Source organism: Diadema antillarum, unplaced genomic scaffold (genome assembly GCF_040938485.1).
Source record: "Diadema antillarum isolate AM-2024a unplaced genomic scaffold, OU_Dant_1.0 seq00000604_RagTag, whole genome shotgun sequence".
Classification (NCBI taxonomy): Eukaryota; Metazoa; Echinodermata; class Echinoidea; order Diadematoida; family Diadematidae; genus Diadema; species Diadema antillarum.
In genome coordinates this window covers 709,210-727,190 of record NW_027271532.1, presented here as the reverse complement: position 1 = coordinate 727,190, position 17,981 = coordinate 709,210, and the positions used below count along the sequence as shown (strand labels likewise).

At 42.1% G+C, this 17,981-nt stretch overlaps 1 protein-coding gene across 1 annotated transcript in view; it reads left to right on the top strand.

Annotated features, from left to right (window-relative positions):
• LOC139735870 (forkhead box protein O1-like) overlaps window positions 1-17,981 on the top strand; it is a 172,960-nt gene that overhangs the window by 23,354 nt on the left and 131,625 nt on the right. The window contains exon 2 of the mRNA XM_071646617.1: window positions 8,882-10,150. Coding sequence (XP_071502718.1) covers window positions 8,882-10,147 — 1,266 coding nt within the window. The 3' untranslated portion in view covers window positions 10,148-10,150. The remainder of the gene's footprint in view (window positions 1-8,881; window positions 10,151-17,981) is intronic.

The following is a 17,981-nucleotide window of genomic DNA, read 5'->3' as shown; positions in this document are numbered from 1 at the left end:
ATGTTGAGATGGTTCATGTCTTGTTCATCGTTAAAAGGTTGGTATAGTTTCAGGTTGAGATGGGGCTTCAGGTTTTCAATTTTTTTTTTCTTTTTGATGATGATTTTTTGAAATTTGAAAGGGCATAATAGAAGGAATTCAAAGTTACCTAACGGTGACATGTGTTTGGAAACCAATCTCATGAAAATTAAGAACTACAGAAATTGTGCTGTTTATGAGACTAGCATGCTCTTTGTGCATACCAATACTAACAATTTCATTTCATTATTTGCAAAACCAAATAGTGCAGACTGTTGTCTCTAGTCTGTCAGATTCATGGGTAAGACCTTATGCTTCAAATTGGACGTACACGTACTGGACGTACACATGTACTGTAATAGTAGGTCGGTCAGTGAGTAGGATGTTGCGGATCCAGAGCGCACGAGGAGCTATTGAGACGACCTTGTAAATTCTCTCTCATATCGGACGCACCAGTGTGAAATCACAGCCTTTCCTGTAGTTCAAGTCAAGTGGCTGTGAGTTTAATCTTCGCGAAGATTAATGTGTTAACACGACCTTGTGTCACTCTGCCACTTCTCTGTTTCGCGGTGTTTTTGTCCGTCGTGAAATGGCCCATTGTCCCGGTGGCATGTGACGGATGACGAGCCACCTCGTTGACAAAAGCCGACTGTGAAAGAACGACAAGGGCATTCATTTTTCGGCCACTGGGTTTTGCCGTGCCAGCAACGATGTTTCCGTGGCAAAGTTGATCAGCTCTCTTCCATAAAAAACACTCCATCTTGAAAATGGTGCATCTTCTGTTTCCCATCATTAGTGTTTATTCCAAGGCAGTTGAATCTGAAAAGGCACCTCAGCCAGATACTAGTAGTAAGAACAAACTGGAGGGAAACGAGATCTTTTGTCAGTGATGATGCACGATTACACAATCGTCAGTGTCCAAACATCTTAATGTACTCATAAAGATGCATATAATCTGGTGGCTGCAGTGATGATGGGATTAAACATTTCGCCACTAGCAGTCAAGTCTGTATGCTGGCTGTTCGCTACATGTCATAGGGGATATCATGTGCCCACGCACAACATGTGGAGGTCAAGCAGAGTCACACTTTCAGTGTAGACTTGTGCACTTCTGGAAATGCGAAGTTATTGTGCAGCAGGCACAGGCAGAGTATATGCAGTATTTAAATCACATCTACTTTTTTTTTTGCTTTTCATTATGACTAAAACATTGTCACTTCACAATAGAATATGTATTCTTAAAGCCTATAACTTCATATCTTTTATCAACGTTTTACAGTTGCTGAGAAAATATACAAAACTGGTAGTTTGGAGATAGAGATAGTACTCCATGTTTTTTTGTGTACGATCACGTAGAGCTCGCACTGTGCTCCGCTGACACAGCAATGTTGACACATTGTTACAGAAATTAGATAGCACCGCCACACTGTTAGACCTTTTACAGTCATATGTGATGGGGGAATTATTGTCATTTTTTTTTTCCATTTTTTTTTTTTTTTTTTTTGGTTGTCCGTATGAACCTGGCTCCTCGGCTGGCTGAAGTAAATCATATCCACTTACAGTACAAAAAACAAAACCAAACAAAAAACGAAACGAAACGGAGACAAGATGTTAACAGTTGGAATGACCTACAACATGCAGCTCATCAATCATGTCTGATAAAGCTTCCTGTGTGTTCTCTATTGCTCACTGGGTTCTCTTCCTGTCACTCTTTGAGCATGTGTATTAAACTATTGAGAAAAAAAAAAATCGAGTCAAGTGAGAGCTATGGTGTTTAGATTGAGACAGCCAGCTTGATAGCTTCTTTACACATGGTTTACTATTTCATTATACTCTAATAGTTGAGCATACTGCCAACTTTGGTGTGATGTTTTGCTGGGTCATCTTTTTTTTTTTTTTTTTTTTTTTGTGGTGATGGTGATGCTTGTGAGAATGAGCATAAGGCAAAACCTCTGATTACCACAGCATGCTCAAATGAGGGCACATGTAACATTTGGAGATGTTTTTAATAATGTATAGTCTCCTTGAATGCTGTATGGTTCTTTGACCAAAAAAAAAAATATCACTGGCCAGTCCCAGGAAGTATTGTATGCAGACAAGTCAGCCTAGGACTGTAAGCATGACTGCATCAGAGAAGATTGATAGTTCTGAATCCTCATTGATTGTTTCACTGCATAGATTCTAGTGTGTACTGTTTCTAGCCAAGGAGGTTGTGTTCAGGTCAACACACTTTACACAAAGTTTGCAAGTTCAGAAGTTCATCATAGTGTAGACACACTCCTGTAATGACATAGAAATGGGCTGGCATTTTATAGTAGCAGAGCTGCTGGGACCAGTACATTTATGCATTAAAAAAGAATTTAAGGAATGATAATAGGAACAGTGATAATGCAGTTTGTCTGTAAGTTCTCCTTTGTTATCTTCACTGTAGAACCTACAGCATGTTGTCTGGTTTACCTTTTTGTCCATTTGCTCAAAAGCATCACTAATAGCTCAACTGAGCTGAAGGCTCAAGTGAGCTATTGTGATCGCTCTTCGTCTGGCGTCCGGCATGCATCTTGCATCGTGCGTAAACTTTTTACATTTTCATCTTCTTCTTGAAAACCCCATTACCGATTTTCACCAAACTTGGCAAATACTTGTAGCATGCCTAGAGGGATAGGATCTCAGTTTTGATTTGTCTTGTTTTCCAAATGGGCACTATGTCCCACCTTGAGGGACTTCCAGGGGGGCCCAACCCCCCCTCCCCCCATAAGAAATCTATAAAAATCTTCTTTTACAGGTCCAAATGGGGGCCTACACTTTCAGAGTAGAGCCATACAAATTTACACCATGCCCTCAGCTTTCAAAGCTGCCCCCCCCCCCCCCCCCTAAGTTTACTATGTCTGAGATAAGGCCAAAAAAAAAAAAAATTGTTGCATTGGCGTAACATGAGATTTTCAAATAGGGTCGGTTGGGCGGATTTTTTTTTTTTTTTTTTTTTTTGCTACCTGCATTTTACGTGTAAAACTCGTGCTCAGCTCAGTAAACAGTTACAACTGCTGCACCGAATGTGCTGTGTTCATCTATTCTACAAATCATTTATGAGGCCGATATTACTGGAATTATACCCCTTCACAGAATTTAAAGATGTTGAAATCCCTATCCTGAATGTTTTCACTTCATATTTTACTATTTTGACTTAGATAAGATAGATGCAAATTGACCCATATGTACGATCTTTTCATCGCACACGGCGATCTCTATTACAGTCCCACATATACAGATTCGTGTAAGATCTCCACGCAAGAAACCTATGGCAAAACTGTGCACAATACATCACAGTCTGAATGCTACGTATACACTGAATAAATCTTGTTAGAGTACGTGTCCGTGTTGGAAACAGATGACGTACTGATCAAGGAAGGCTTATGCGAGGCGCTAGATCTCTCCCTCGTACATCCCCGATATCCCCAGAGCCGTTTCCACTTCCGGGTTTGTGCGATCGCGATCGCAATCAACAAGATATTTCATATCGATAGCAAAAAAAAAATAATAAAAAAACATGGGGTCGGCGGAATTTTTAGGGTCGGGCGGGTTACGCCAATGCAACAATTTTTTTTTTTTGGCCTAAGAGTCTGCAAGAATGCATGGAAGGTGAACATATGATACTCAGGTGAGCACGAGTGTTATCGCTCACCTATATTCCCATTCATGTTTCATGAGATGGGCTGTGCATTGTGTAACTGACTGAATGTTGAGCATGAACGGGCTCTCCCAACTACACATTTACAGATTTTACCATTGAAGTCCATTGTCAGAAGGAACCTGCCTGACAACAGTGCGGTCCAGAAGAGATTAAAATAATATCTGTTGTGATGACTACTTGTGCGTATAGAGGGCCATGATAGACTCGACTGGCATCACACATAGAGTGCGTACATGGTGTCAACTTTCCGTGAAGCTGAATTGTTTACAGCCAATTACCGCGGAAGACAATGGCAGCAGATCTGGTTGCTTAAACGATGCTGTTGGTGTATTGGTGGCCACCGCAAGGCTTGGTATCATTTTACCGCGTTGTTATGACACACAGACAGCAGGGAGAGATTCAGGCTATTCACTTGGACTCGGGAATCAACATGTGTATGAGCATCAGTCACGTGGAGCAAAGGAGGAGGAAATTCCTAGGAAAGTCGTCTTGATTTTGTTTCCCAATGCCAAACCAGAAATCGGTTTGCTCGCTTGTTCACACGCCGTTGCCGTTATCCAGATACGTACATGTAGACGTGTGTGGACATGTGCGGTTGAAAATCACGTGTATTCTCCGGAGGCTTTTTGCAAAAGACCTCCTGTTGTCGTTGAGCTTGTTCTGCTACGCAGTTATTAGTTGTGAGCTGATTATTTGTCTCTTTAGCCTTACTAGACATACGCCAACATATCCAGCTCTCATCAGTTAGGCTGCTACATTAGTGAGTTTATGGATACATGTGCATCACTCATATGATATAGTGGGTTCTAGGGCTTGTAGAGCTAACCTGTGGAAAAAAAAAATCCTATCCAAGTGTATTCAAGGGCATTTGCTATCCAAAAAAACAACAACAAAATGGCAGCAGAGTCTCTTTGCTTTTCTCTGCCTGCCCAAATGATCTGTCATCTCTGTGAGATCGAACTTTTGTGTTATGTTCAAATGCTGGAGTGTGTGACCTTCTGCGGAATGGAGTGATCAGCTCTTTCTGTGATGTATGACTTGCTGAGCAGAGAACGACCTCTAGTGACTTTTTGGAAATGGGGTTGCCAGAATGTGGGATGGACTAATATCACAGGCATGCTTCTGAATAGGATAGGGATGATCGAAGAGTTGACAGTGAAATCCAGAAAAGAAGAAGAAAAAAACAAAACAAGTGGCCTTCCTGAGCTGCATTTACCAATTAGCATACTAAATGTTTGGCGTTTATTGCCCACAGTTTTCCCAGCCATTTATTGTATTCAGGTCAAGTCATTAACGATTTGAGTGGTGGTTAATTACCTGCCACCGCCTTTGCATAAATGAGTAGATGCGGCTAACCATGGCGCGTTGTCGCGACTAATCTAAGGAATCGATAATGCAGGGTAATGTGTTGATCACATGCCTCTTTGCCACAGCCCACTGCCCGCTTAATTAAGGCAGCCACGCCATGCTCCTTTTTTTCTCTCTCTCGATTATTTTTTCTTTTTCTTTTTTTTTTTGAAATCAAATGTTCAAAGTGTGTTGATTGGTAGAATGGCTTCAGTGTGTGAATGCTCGTAAGATGTGGCAGTCATTAGTATTTCATGTCAGGATGGGGGTGCTCTGTGATGGTGTGTAACATCCAGTATTCAAAAGAGAATGAGAGCATGCTGCACTTGGAAGGATGCAATACGGCCACCTGTTTCTTATGACGGTGTCAGACCTCTCCGGTTCCAGTGAAAGGGGACTCTTCTCGACTCGCTGAACTGATTTGCACGACGTATGAGGTTCCACCATGGGAGCTCACACCACTTTGATAGTATATTAGTAGGGATCAATTAGCTCTTTGTGTAATAAATGTGACAGAATGGTATTTTATTTGAAAACTTTGAAGGAAGCTAAAGGAAAAAGAACAAACTATTAAGCCGAAGGGTTGTTTGCCAAGTCGGTGTTCGTGGCTATCAAGAAGGAGCTGTCATCTGTTTATCTTTTGACTAATGGAAGAAGGAAGTTGAAACTAGCTGAAACGTGAGAGCTGTCAAAATGTTTAGAGAGATACACTGCGGAGCTGATGCACAGAACGTAGGCTGCACAAGTGCACGGAAATGTGTACATTCACAAGATTAGCTTTTCTAATAGTTCATACCTAAAGTACATTGTAATTCAATACACTGTATTTTGTTCCACTCTTACAAAAAAAAAAATTAAAAATGATGCTTTATGAGCTGTTTTTCTATTTCTAGCATTGCGATCTGAAAGATCAAAGTGCCAAATCATAATCCAGTCAATCTGGATGTAAATGACATTGGATCACTTTGAACCCACACAAGGTCCTTAACCCCAGCTCGGTACAAAACTTTGTACAAAAATAATGGGCTTGTTTTATTTTTGTACTCATGTGTGTGTGTGGGTGTGTGAATAAACTTTACTTCTTCTTTATATCACACAAGTTGTTTATATCTTTTCAAGACTCTCTGTAGGACACTCTCCATTTCATAGGCAGCAACTGAAATATCCCAATAATAAGTGTTTTACTATTCATAACTTCAACTCTATCACTGTAATCTCTTGCTCGGGAAGTGTCCTTATAAATGTATGCACTGTTCAAAAGTGCTTCTCCTGGTCATGCATTTGTACACTGTAGCTAGGGCCTCTTACTGATCCTCTTGTGATTTTTCTTGGTAGAGTTTGTTGAACTATTTGCTTTGTTTTGTTTCAAATGTCAGTATGCAATATGGCAAAGAAAAGAATCTATTTTTTTAACAAGTGTAATGGATAAAGAAAGATTGTTATTCTATGCGTGAAAAGACAAATTTGCAACAATTGTACATGTCCAGCAGTGTCCACATTCTACAAATGTATGTCATTCTCACATGTGGCTTGAACTCTGACATCTTGAATCACGTTTGCCAATATTTCTCACCAACCAAGCAACAAAATACTGTACTAAAAGCAAAACAAAATTTCGCAGCATGAAATTTTCGCAAATTGGAGCTGACGGACTTTCTCATGGCGTGAAAATTTTGCGAATCGGCAAGCTTGACAGTATAGACAAGAACTTTTGCATGTATTTTAATGTTGCGAATCTTGGCTCTCGCGAAGTTGATATGCATGCAAAAATTTCATTGTTGATGCCTTTCTTTATATGATTATTCAGTAGAGTATCAATTTTTTTTTTACTAACAACAGTGTGTGAGAGAGAGTACAATTTGAAAGGGAGAAAGAAGAAAAGAAAGGTTGCAGAATGTGTCGGGGTAGTTTCTAGATCATGCTACAAAGCACCTGGGGGGTTGTGATTGTTCCTTGTACATTTTCACAGCGATTTTTTTATTTTTATTTTCATGCAATTATTTATTTCTGTAGATATTATTTTTTTTGTTTTGCTTCCCACATATCAGTAACTTGCACATTGTATGTTATAGTGGTGCAGTGTGTAATTCACTTGCCGCAAGGCATACCCAGTAATGAGCATAGAGGTGCGGCCATTGTGTGTGGCACAGTAACTACACAATACGGCAATGCACTGAACATTTCATCACCCCACAAATAGTATTTCAGCATTTCAAGAGAGACACAGCGAGAGATTGAGGGGGAGTGAGAGAATTCAGAATGATAAGTATGGTACATTTGTACACGTGGTGATTGGATGAGAGAAGGATAGAGAGGGTGGAGAAAGGAAAAGACGGTAAGAAAGGAAGATGAAGAGGAAGAAAAAGGAGGAGAAAGGTAGGATTGACATTGCTAGCAAAACACAATTTTACCATGCTTAAAGGGATGGTACAGTATTGGTGGAGATGAAAATTGGGCTTTAACTTTTTGTGCGAGATACCAAGAAAACACTTATGAAAGAGTACAGAGCATACCATTTTAAGAGGAATTCAAAGTTTTTTTGATGAAAATCAGGTTTGGAATAGCTGAAACATACAAAAACAAGGTAAAGCAAAACAATGATAATAGAATGTAGGTCCCACACTTTATTAGGATGGCTCTGTTTTGGATATCATCTCAGCCATTTCAAAACCAATTTTCATCAAATAAACATTGAATTCCTCATGGAATTACATGCTATTTCATAATTCATAAGAGGTTTCTCAATAATCCCACAAAAATTGTTAGAAACCTGAAATTATAGGTCTCAACCAAAACTATACGATCCCTTTAATATACTTTGTGCCTCTCTTCTCCCATTATTCTTCTTGTGAATAGATAATAACAATTGATCGTCCATGTGTGACAACATTAGAGAGATACATTTGTGTGTAGCCAGATCACTAAATCCCTTCCCTGCCCCCTCCCAATCAACCGGCCGTACAGTATGTAGCCTCCCGTGAAAGCCTGATGTCATGAATAGGTTTATGAGTTAGCAGGCCTCTTCCACAAAGTAAAGCATACATTCAGTGCTGTGTATGCTCTCATATGGGCAGATGCTGCAACAGTTCCACCTGTTGCAGTATCATATCTGCAGAAACTGTGGTTGTTGTATTCACCTTCTTTTTTTTACATTAATGTAATCTACAATTTATTGTTCTATTAGATTTTTCTTTTGTAGGAGTGCTCATAGTCTACAAATCATGCAGGCTAACAAGACATACTGCCAATCCTGCGGGTAAGGTCATCAATAATGTGCAGGTTAAGTAATGAAAAATCTGCGTGGGGGAGAAATTACGAAACAAGAGGTCCTTAACTGCATGTACATTTGTGCATGGAGTATCAATATTGAGTGACAACTGAAATTGAAGTGCACTTCCAACCTAATTGAGCCTTGGAATATGGCGGGTACCTTGTAGCCATCCATTAGAAAGCATCTTGCCAGAGAAAGAGAGAGAGAGAGATGGGGAAAAAAAGAGAGGTCTGTTACTGGGCATACATGTTTATGGCAAATAATTCAAAGAAAGAAAAAATGTCCACATTTCTGAATGTAGAAATGATCGGGTTGGCTTCTCTTTTGTAGGCATAGCAAGATATGATAAACCAGTATAAAGCCAGTTTTTGGAATCTAATACATCAATCTCTCTCTCTTTCCCCTTAGATAAATTGTGTGTGATGAATATACATTTAAATGCTCTAATATGTCAGAAAATTACAAGGAATCATATATAAATAGTGGTTGATAATGTGTGTTGATAGCTTCTTTCACCAGATGTTGATTATACATGTCATCTTGTCTCCTTTCTGCAGAACTCAATTCGACACAACCTGTCCCTCCACAGCCGGTTCGTCCGCGTCCAGAATGAGGGAACGGGCAAGAGCTCCTGGTGGATGATTAACCCTGATGCCAAGCCTGGAAAGTCATCGCGCAGAAGAGCCTCTAGCATGGACACAACCAACTCAAAATATGAGAGAAAGAGGGGCAGAGTCAAAAAGAAGGTGCTTGAGGAGCGAGCAAAGTGGGGCAACACGAGCCCCACGCCAAAGCTAGAAGGAGAAGAGGGACAAAGTCCCCTACCGTTCAACCTCGCAACTGCAGATTTCAGGTCCAGGGCGAGCTCAAATGCCAGTAGCTGTGGCCGCCTTTCACCCATCATGACAACCCACCCAGAACTGGACTTGCACGATAGGGAGGTACCCCCGATGTCACCCATTCCCTTCCAAGACCTCCAATCCTCCCAGAGCTACGACAGTCCAGACCCCTACCCGTCCACAGATCAGCTCGCGAAACTCGCAAAGGCGATGACGTTAGACTCCAGTCTCAGTGTTGAACCGGCGATCCGCTCGCAGCACCTGGCCAACAACAACGGCGGCACATACATCTTCTCACCCCAGAGCTACAGTGGGTCAGACATGTCGCCTGTCCACAGCAACGCGCAGAGTCCATACTATTCTCAGCAGGGCACCCCGGCGGTGAGCCCACTGGGGCAGTGCTCCCCCATGCAGGAGATGCCGCCAAGCCAGTACGGCATGCAGCAACAACCAAGCTTCACGAGAATGATGCAGGAGAGCAGCATGCCGCCTTGCAGCGAACCCATTATTTCTCAGGGAGACCCCATGTTCCCACAGTCCAACCTCATGCGCCAGCAGCAGCAGCAGTCGTCGCGGCCCATGCCCAGCTGCCGCGAGCAGAGCATGATGCATCCGTCGCCCAACCGCCTCATCCAGTCCCAAAGCCAGAGCAGCAGCAACCTGGCCTTGCTGCTCAACAACAGCGGCTCCCACTCCGGCAGCCACCAACATCTCGCCTATGCCAACGGAGGGACTCCCCACCACTACCCCCACATGCCGCACCACGTCCAGCCTGGGCACCCTTGCATGGGCCATGTGGATAGATTCCCCAGCGATTTGGAGCATTTGCAGGTCGACTCCCTCAGAGAGTGGAGTGACTTTGACGTGGAAAACATTCTTTCCAACGAGCATGATCTAATAGAGCGGCCTGATGCAAGCTTTGATAACATTGGGACGATAGGAACGACAGCACCTACAATGGCACCGCCAAGCTGGGTCCACTAAAAGGTAAGTGATGCACTCCATTTTGCCTGTCAGTTATGGAAGACTACCTGTGCAACATTTCTTCTGTGATGTAGCACTACAGTAACCTTCATTTCATAGGGACATTTTAAGGGAACACTGCTTCAGTGGTGCAAGACAGTCTTTAAATTGGACAGTTTTGCACCGGATATTCATTAAAAATTGGAAAACTTTGCATACACAAAATCCATCTTACTATTAAAGGGGGAAGAAAAACATTTAACCTCCTGGACAAAATGTAGCCTTGCTATAAAAAAAAAAAAAACACCTTTCAGTATGGAAGGTATGTTTATCAAGGCATATTCAGCAGTAGCTCAAGAAGTACTGCTGGAAGACAACACTTTTCAAAAGAAGTCTAGCAGCTCAACCCTAGTCCCTTATTGAGGTAGATAAAAGTAAACCGTATGTTTGTTGGACATATCAAGCTTCGTTGAAAGCTTATCAAAACAATGTTATGTGGAGACTTTGGTACTGAATTTTGTGTTTGACATATTTGACCCAATTGTTGACCTCTTTTAATCGAAACTTAGGCTTAGTAAGTGGGACAAAAGTCCTTCTCTTGAGCCATTTCAATTAAGTGGTGGCACTGGCAGCTGTACTTGTTAGCCATATTTATGTTCCATAGAAACAGTTAAGTAGCAATTCTTAGCATCCTTCAACCATACTCAGAATGAGTTACCATGAGTATCATGCCATTCAGCATTGCATGATGATCATCACCATGATTATTGTTACAGAGGTTGCCAGTTATGGGGTCATTTTTTTTGTCCCAGCAAGTTCTTTCCTGACCCTGGGTGGCAAACTTTATGAAGATATGGCAGCCTTGGAAGCTCCCCTCGATAGGAGCGTAGCATTTGTGTGCACAGCTAAAAAAGAAGCTTGATGACATCGTTAAAATCCTAACCAGCACAAACACAAGCCTGTTTGATATCTTTCCCTGACTAGAGGGACAAGTTATGGGGGAGATGTGGGGCGGCTCTGCTGTTATATGTGTACATGTGATACAAGGATCAGGCCTCTGTCACACGTTTACTGTATATATTGAAATGTTACAGCATTTTGTATTATCTCCAAGTGCTTCAGGAAGAGCTTTGAAAACTGTGTTCTCTTAAAACTACAACTGTAGATGTCCAAATGCTATCTAGAGAATTGCATCATGTAAATCCATGCACAATTTATTGAAGAAAGGCATCATCAGGGGTTATATCAAAATCAATGCAAAAAGGCATATTCAGAGTATACAAAGAAAGAAAGAAACCTGCAATTTGAAATGTATTGAATAGGCTTTTGGCCCAGTATATGACCTACATTTACTGAATATGGTCCCGTCAAAAATTGGATGTTGATTTTCATTTGCAGGGTTTTACCTCTTAGACCCATTATACCATATGTTGCAAGCCTTTTTGAGTTTGTGGTTTTTTTTTCTGTTTTTGTTAAAGAGAAAGATATAATAGTGTAGCCTCATCTCATGGATGTATGGACCAAGTTTAAATGAAACTCTAGTTTGCACAAACGTGTGTTTCACTCAAGTCACACAAGCAGTCTGCGGCATTTCTTTTTCTTTCGGTTCTGAAAAGTCACGGCTTACATAATTCATCGGCGCCTCTCAAACTTTGCGAGAAATCGCAGGCGAATTTGGGTCACTGTCGGAGGCGGCGAGCGTTTCCAGTGCGTCCTTGGATGGGTTACCTCAGTTTGCCGGCCCTCATCATGCATGCATTTATTCTAACCACCTCCTCAACCCAGATTGCTCCTGACTTCATTATGTATTCTCTCGTCCCCTCTTCTGCCCTCCTTGCATCTTTCCGCATCTCTGAGGATACCCTCGGTCGGTCCGCCGTGGGGGATGCTGAAAAGTGGCTCTCTGAGGGAGATTGTGTGGGGGGGGGGGGGGGATTGTATTGGTAGAAAAAATGAGAGAAATCACCTCTCAAGTTGTGCCATCGACAATGCCCATTCTTCTAGAATGTGATGTAGAGCTGCCGTTTGCAGGATGTACAGATGAAATAGATGAGTAGTGTTGGAATGAAACAGTCATGCTATATGCTGAAGATCATGCTTTCAACTGGGCAGTAGGATGCAGAAGGAAGAATGGAAATTGCCCCTTCTCTGGGATTGACTACAGCATGAGACAGGGACATGATATACAATTGAGTCACCTCCCTGCATTCCTTAAATGCTGACTGCTGTTATAGTTGTAAGCACAGTCTGTCATGGAACGGACCCGTGGTCATGGCATGGTCCAGGTTGCGATGTTGACCAGAGAACTGTGCCATGACCCCAATGCAGACTTTGCTTTTAGGTACTTTACCATTTACCATTATGTGGAACTACATGCATTATGGCAGCATCCAGTTACAATAAGATCTTTGGTTTTCCTTCCCTTATATTCGCTGTCATCACAAGTTGGTAGAGGTGTAGAGCAGTCTCACTGTATTGAAGGCCCAAGACTCATGACATGGTAAACAAGATGACCTACTTGCTCAGGCACGAGTGATCAATGTGTTGATGAATCTATTCCAGAGGTGATGATGATATTAATGTGCATGTTCCAACATGTCTGGTTCCAGTTTGTACAGGGGAAAGATGAGGTGTTCATTTATGCTTGCTTTGCGTAGAATGCTTAGACCCTGTTCACACCCAGGCTTGGGTCGAATTTGAAGGGAAAGTGAGGGGTTTCATCCATCTTCATGACTCTATCCTTTGACAATTTCAGAAGGGATATTTTTTAAGCTTTCCCAGTTGCCTGCCATTTAGATTTTATCATTGTTTTCATCACAGCAAGCCTCCCTTTCCCTCAAAAATACTAGTTCAATACTTGTCGTCTTGAAGATTTAAGATCGACATTAATTAAATTGTTCACATGTACAGCATGGCGTGGTGGTGGGATTTAGCCAGTCAAACCAGGTTGCAGCCCCATTCCTTGGTAACATGCAAAGTTGTTGGGCCAAGCCCCGCGATTGAATCCAGGCTGAGCTGAGGCTCAATGTCTTGGATGCATGGGAGAAACCATGAACCGGTCAATATTCCCCTTCCCATTCCATCCCCATTTAATATTTAAAGGAATTCACAGCAAATGGCAAACCAGTGCACAAACAAACATGAAATGGGTCCAGGCATAGCAATGTGATGCATCCCGATGTGGAAGTGGGGGAGCATGGGAAGGGATGTTTCACTCAGTGCCCATGCCAGGAGTAATTAGCCCGTGGAATAGATAATGCAGGGGATGGTACCCGCGGAATGTAGGCTAGACACGTTCAAGTTCCTCACTGTGGGCTAATCTATAGTCCAGGCCCGCAGCTCCCTCCCCATCCCGCTCGATGCTGAGCAATCTCTGTAGTGCGGGACACTGCTTTGTACTGTTGTTTGTAGGGCAAAGCAACTGCTTCCTCCAGAAAGTGCAGCAGTGGATGAGTTTCTGGATGTTTTTGTAGGATGCTCAGCTTCTTACATTATATTTCCAAGATGTTTATAAGATCATGCAATGCCCTTTTCAGATTTGGTGAGATTAATACCAAGATAATGTTCTAAATCTTGCAGATGTTTACATTTTGCAAATTAAAGTCTGCTTTTGATGGCTAGCACAGTAAATGCCAGAGTTTATTAACAACTTAGTGCCATGACCATCATAGGCACCCAAAGCCATCATGGGCATCCTTCCCAATGTACATTGCTGTCTGGAGGGGGGGGGGGGCATGGTCAAGAATCTACAATATCCTCACCTTTTTTTTCAGTGTGCAGTGGCTTTTTTTAAACTTTTAATGGTGTTTGGTATAATCCACTTTTGTACAGTCACTTGCGACCACAATCTTGACACCAAAAGCTGAAGAGAACTTTGGTCCAAATTATAATCATTTAAATCTCTTCAATATGTCAGTGAAATAATTGTCCTGGAAAAATAGGGGATTATGACAGAATGATGTACCTGTAGCATGTCCTAGGGTAGGGCCTGCATGATGTACTTTGTACATGTATGTCTGCAGTGAGGGCCGCATGTGGAAAGAAGCAACATTAATATTTAGCATTTATGAGCCTTCGTAAGATTTAACAAGGTACATTGTATTTATGCTCACACTGTATTCCCTGTTTCATAGTTGTTGTTTTTTCTATGTTTCTTTAGAACAGTTAAGAGTTACCAAAGATAATTATAAGAGAGACATAATATCTCTCTCTCTCAGGGAGTATGCTGCCACAAAGGCTGTTGACATGTGAACCCTTCATTAGTGCCCCATTTGTGTCAAGACTGCGTCAAGATTTCTGACTTGGGCCAGATGTGCAATCAGTGCCAGTTTGCTCTCGCATGACTTCTTCTGCGTCCTCTCCTTCTTCTTTTTTTTTCGTTATGTTTGTGACTCGGTGCTGGATTGGGGATCGGTTCGTTACCGCAAGCGAGGAGAGAGAGAGAGCACGGTAGAAAGAGGAGAAAGAGGAGATACGGACTGTCGTCATGCCTCAATTAGTGTGGCAGTTTGCAGGTCTCGCGATGTCCTTCGCGCAGTCAGAGCGACGTTCCCCTCCGAAAGAGAGAGAGATGTTTCACTCGATTGGAGAGAAACTTAACGGCCGCGCGAATCTCTCCCCTCACTTTTCCTCCCACTTGTGCCGTGTACTTTTCCTTAATTAAAACCACAGCTCTGCAGAGCATGAAATGCGCATGAGGACATCTCGACAGCCCCTGCGCTGCATTAAAGCCTTGGCGTTATTAGCAGAGCGGACTCCATAATCCAACATGTGGCAGGGCTGAAGGTCACCCACTGTTATGACACTGCAGGATGATTGCACAGCGTGGTTAAGTGGTTATTATATAGTCTACAGTACTGCTCAAATTCATCCCCTTACACTTCATATTTTCCAGATTCTCGCTGTATTACCCAGTCATACTTTCCATAGAGTACCGGTACTCAAGTGAAGGGACTGCTGTAGAAAGAAAAAGTGCTACCCAGCATTAGAGAGTGCTACCCAGCATTATACAAGGCACATGTATGCTGATCAAATGTCATAGATCCTACATAGTTGGAAGGTGGGATGTCATACGTTGTCCGTGCTCATAGTTTTAAAATGATATTTGATCGTGTTGCTCCTAAACTCTTCTGGACATTTTCCCTTAAGATTTGAACAGAGTTCACCGCTAAGTTGCCTAGAGAGAGAATAATTGCATACAACCTCTATGTGAATTTTATAGATACAAGTGTTCTGGAGCCAAGACTAATACTTTTCTGTTGGACTGACTGTGGCAAGGACTTGACGTCATCATTTTTCTTTCTACAGGAGGTTAGAAATGCAGTCTACCCGTGAAGTACACTAGAGCACTTTGGTACATTTGCCCGGTTCCACTCCAGCGAGCTGAATCCTACGAGCAATATAATCCATCCATTTTTTTCCCTCTCTCATCCTTTGTGCCAACTTCTGGCCATGAACTCTTCCTGTACATTGACTTTGCCATGATCCTAGAAAAAAGTTCTTTTTTTTTCAGTTTGAGGAATTACCACAAAATGTTTCCATCCCTCTGTCTTCTTTCATGGAATGCTAACACAGACAACCTTATTATTTTATATTTGCGGTCCTTGCAAAAAGGCCGTGCGTATGAATCTTCTTTTTTTTTCAAAACTCTTGTGTGGGTAATGACACATAGTCGGGTGTACTTGACAATGTCTGTTAACCACACATGCTAGTATTCAGAATGTACCTTTTATAGAGTTTAAATACTGAACAATTTCTTTTTTAATTCTGACCAAACTGTTCCCCTTTGATCCTGTTATAATTTGTTTGCCATCTAAGTTTTCTTGTACGAGTTATCATTACTCTGGTCGAAGCAACAGATTTCTATTCGAGACTCCATATGGAAGATTCTCAGTGAGAGCTACTAGTATACCATTCACAAAATGATTAGACCCTACAAACTTTCTAACCATTCACCCTGGGTAAGTGACCAATTTGGAGGAATACAATAAACAACAACGACACTGATTTCAGATTTCAGATGCCCTTGTTTTGAATTCCACGGAATCAAAATGGATGGAATAGAGAATGGCATGAACAGAAGTGATATTGATATTGGACAAGGAAGGAAGATGGGGAAGAATGTGAGTGGAAGCAAAGATAAGTTTTTTTTAATAGTTTTTCCCTGTACAGTAATCATACTCACCTCAAAGTCTTGTGTGCCGTGCTCGTGCATACAACGCCTTCTGCCCCATCCCTAGCTTACTCGCAGCTGGCTGGAACTTGCAAGCGTGCTGTGGAAACCAGCAATTGTACCTGTGGGATATGCACACCCTGAAAGCACAGAATAAGCAAGGTGACAGGCAATGTCAGTGTTGTGTGAATAGTAGGCCTGCCTGGCAAGATTTCATGCCACCTACCGAATTTACAGTCTGATCTGAAACTTGCCAGTTAGCAGCTGAGAAATTGTACAGTTGTCTTGTGAAGTTCCAGGTTGAAACATTTTTGTGTCCATGTCTAAAAATAAAAAAGTGGCTAAAATTTACACAAGTTTGAAATCTCACACTATTTTGCAGTAGGAATTAACGGCTCTACATAACCTCAGATTATTTGCATTTCTAGCATCATTATCATCATCCCTGTTTTCATCAAATATCAGTAGTAGTAGTAGTAGTAGTAGTAATAGTAGTATCAGTAGTAGTAGTAGTAGTAGTAGTAGTAGTAGTAGCAGCAGCAGAAGTAGAAGAAATATTCGTACAAATGTGGAACAGTTAGTATCATTGTGATTGCAATTGTCATAAGCCGCCAGTGAATGCCAGGCTGTGTTGGGTTCCATCAATGACTGTCGGTGGAGGAGATGGAGGAAGAAGAGGATCAGGAGGAGGAGAAGGGTTGATAGAAGAAGAGACACCATAGCAATGCTCAAATTGGGGCCCATCACTCCTCCCAGTTCCAGCCCTGATTGCTTTCCCCCAGATTTCCACCACCACCACCACCACATCCCTGACCTCTCCCTATTTGCCCCCTTCTCCCATCACCCCCTCTCCTCTCCTCTGTCAGAAATAGTCTAGATGTTCCAGTCCCCTCTGTCTGAGTCGGTACCCTGCGCTATTGTATATCATCGGGTGACCAACTGGCTACCGTAACTGCAGGAAGTATCCACTGTATAGTCTTGCCGTGCAAGCAGTCATGCCAGAAAATGTGGAAAACTGAGAATGTCATGCTACTCCGGCAAACGGGGGAGGTTTTAAGGAGGATAATCATCCATGCCAGGATTTTGTTTGTCTACGTGAGCTTTCATTCTGGTAGGCGTGAGAAAGGGGAAGTTTGGGGGAAACCATAGGTAGTCAAGACTTTCTGACTTGTCAAAGCCAACGTAAATTTGCCGGCTCTGTTTCTGTTTGTCTTTAGTAGTGGTCTAGTGTATTCAAAGGTATTGGACTATCATAGCAGCTATCATCTATTTTTGGCTTATACTGAGTATAATCTATGAAATACATTTGATTTTGATATTGGTAGGATTAATTTGGGGTGAGAAAGAAAAGGAAATGTGTCCAGATAAATATGAGACAGAGTAAATTCGAAGGAAGCAATTTGTTTAGAAAGACAGACTAGATGTGATGACTGGTTGACTAGTGGCATCTGGCCATCCCATTAACATCATCAACAGATTTACCTAATGGCATAATAAACTAAACTGTCCCCAGTTATGCGGCCATAAATTGCTGCAGAAGTGCCCATGGGTCGGCCTGTCCAGTGCAGGGTATGTGGGGTGCTAGTCTCTCACTTCCAGACTGTAATATAATTCACTCACATGGATGCATGTCAATGGAAGCATTTTGGATCTCTCAAGAGCAAGCTTATTTGGCACAAGTAA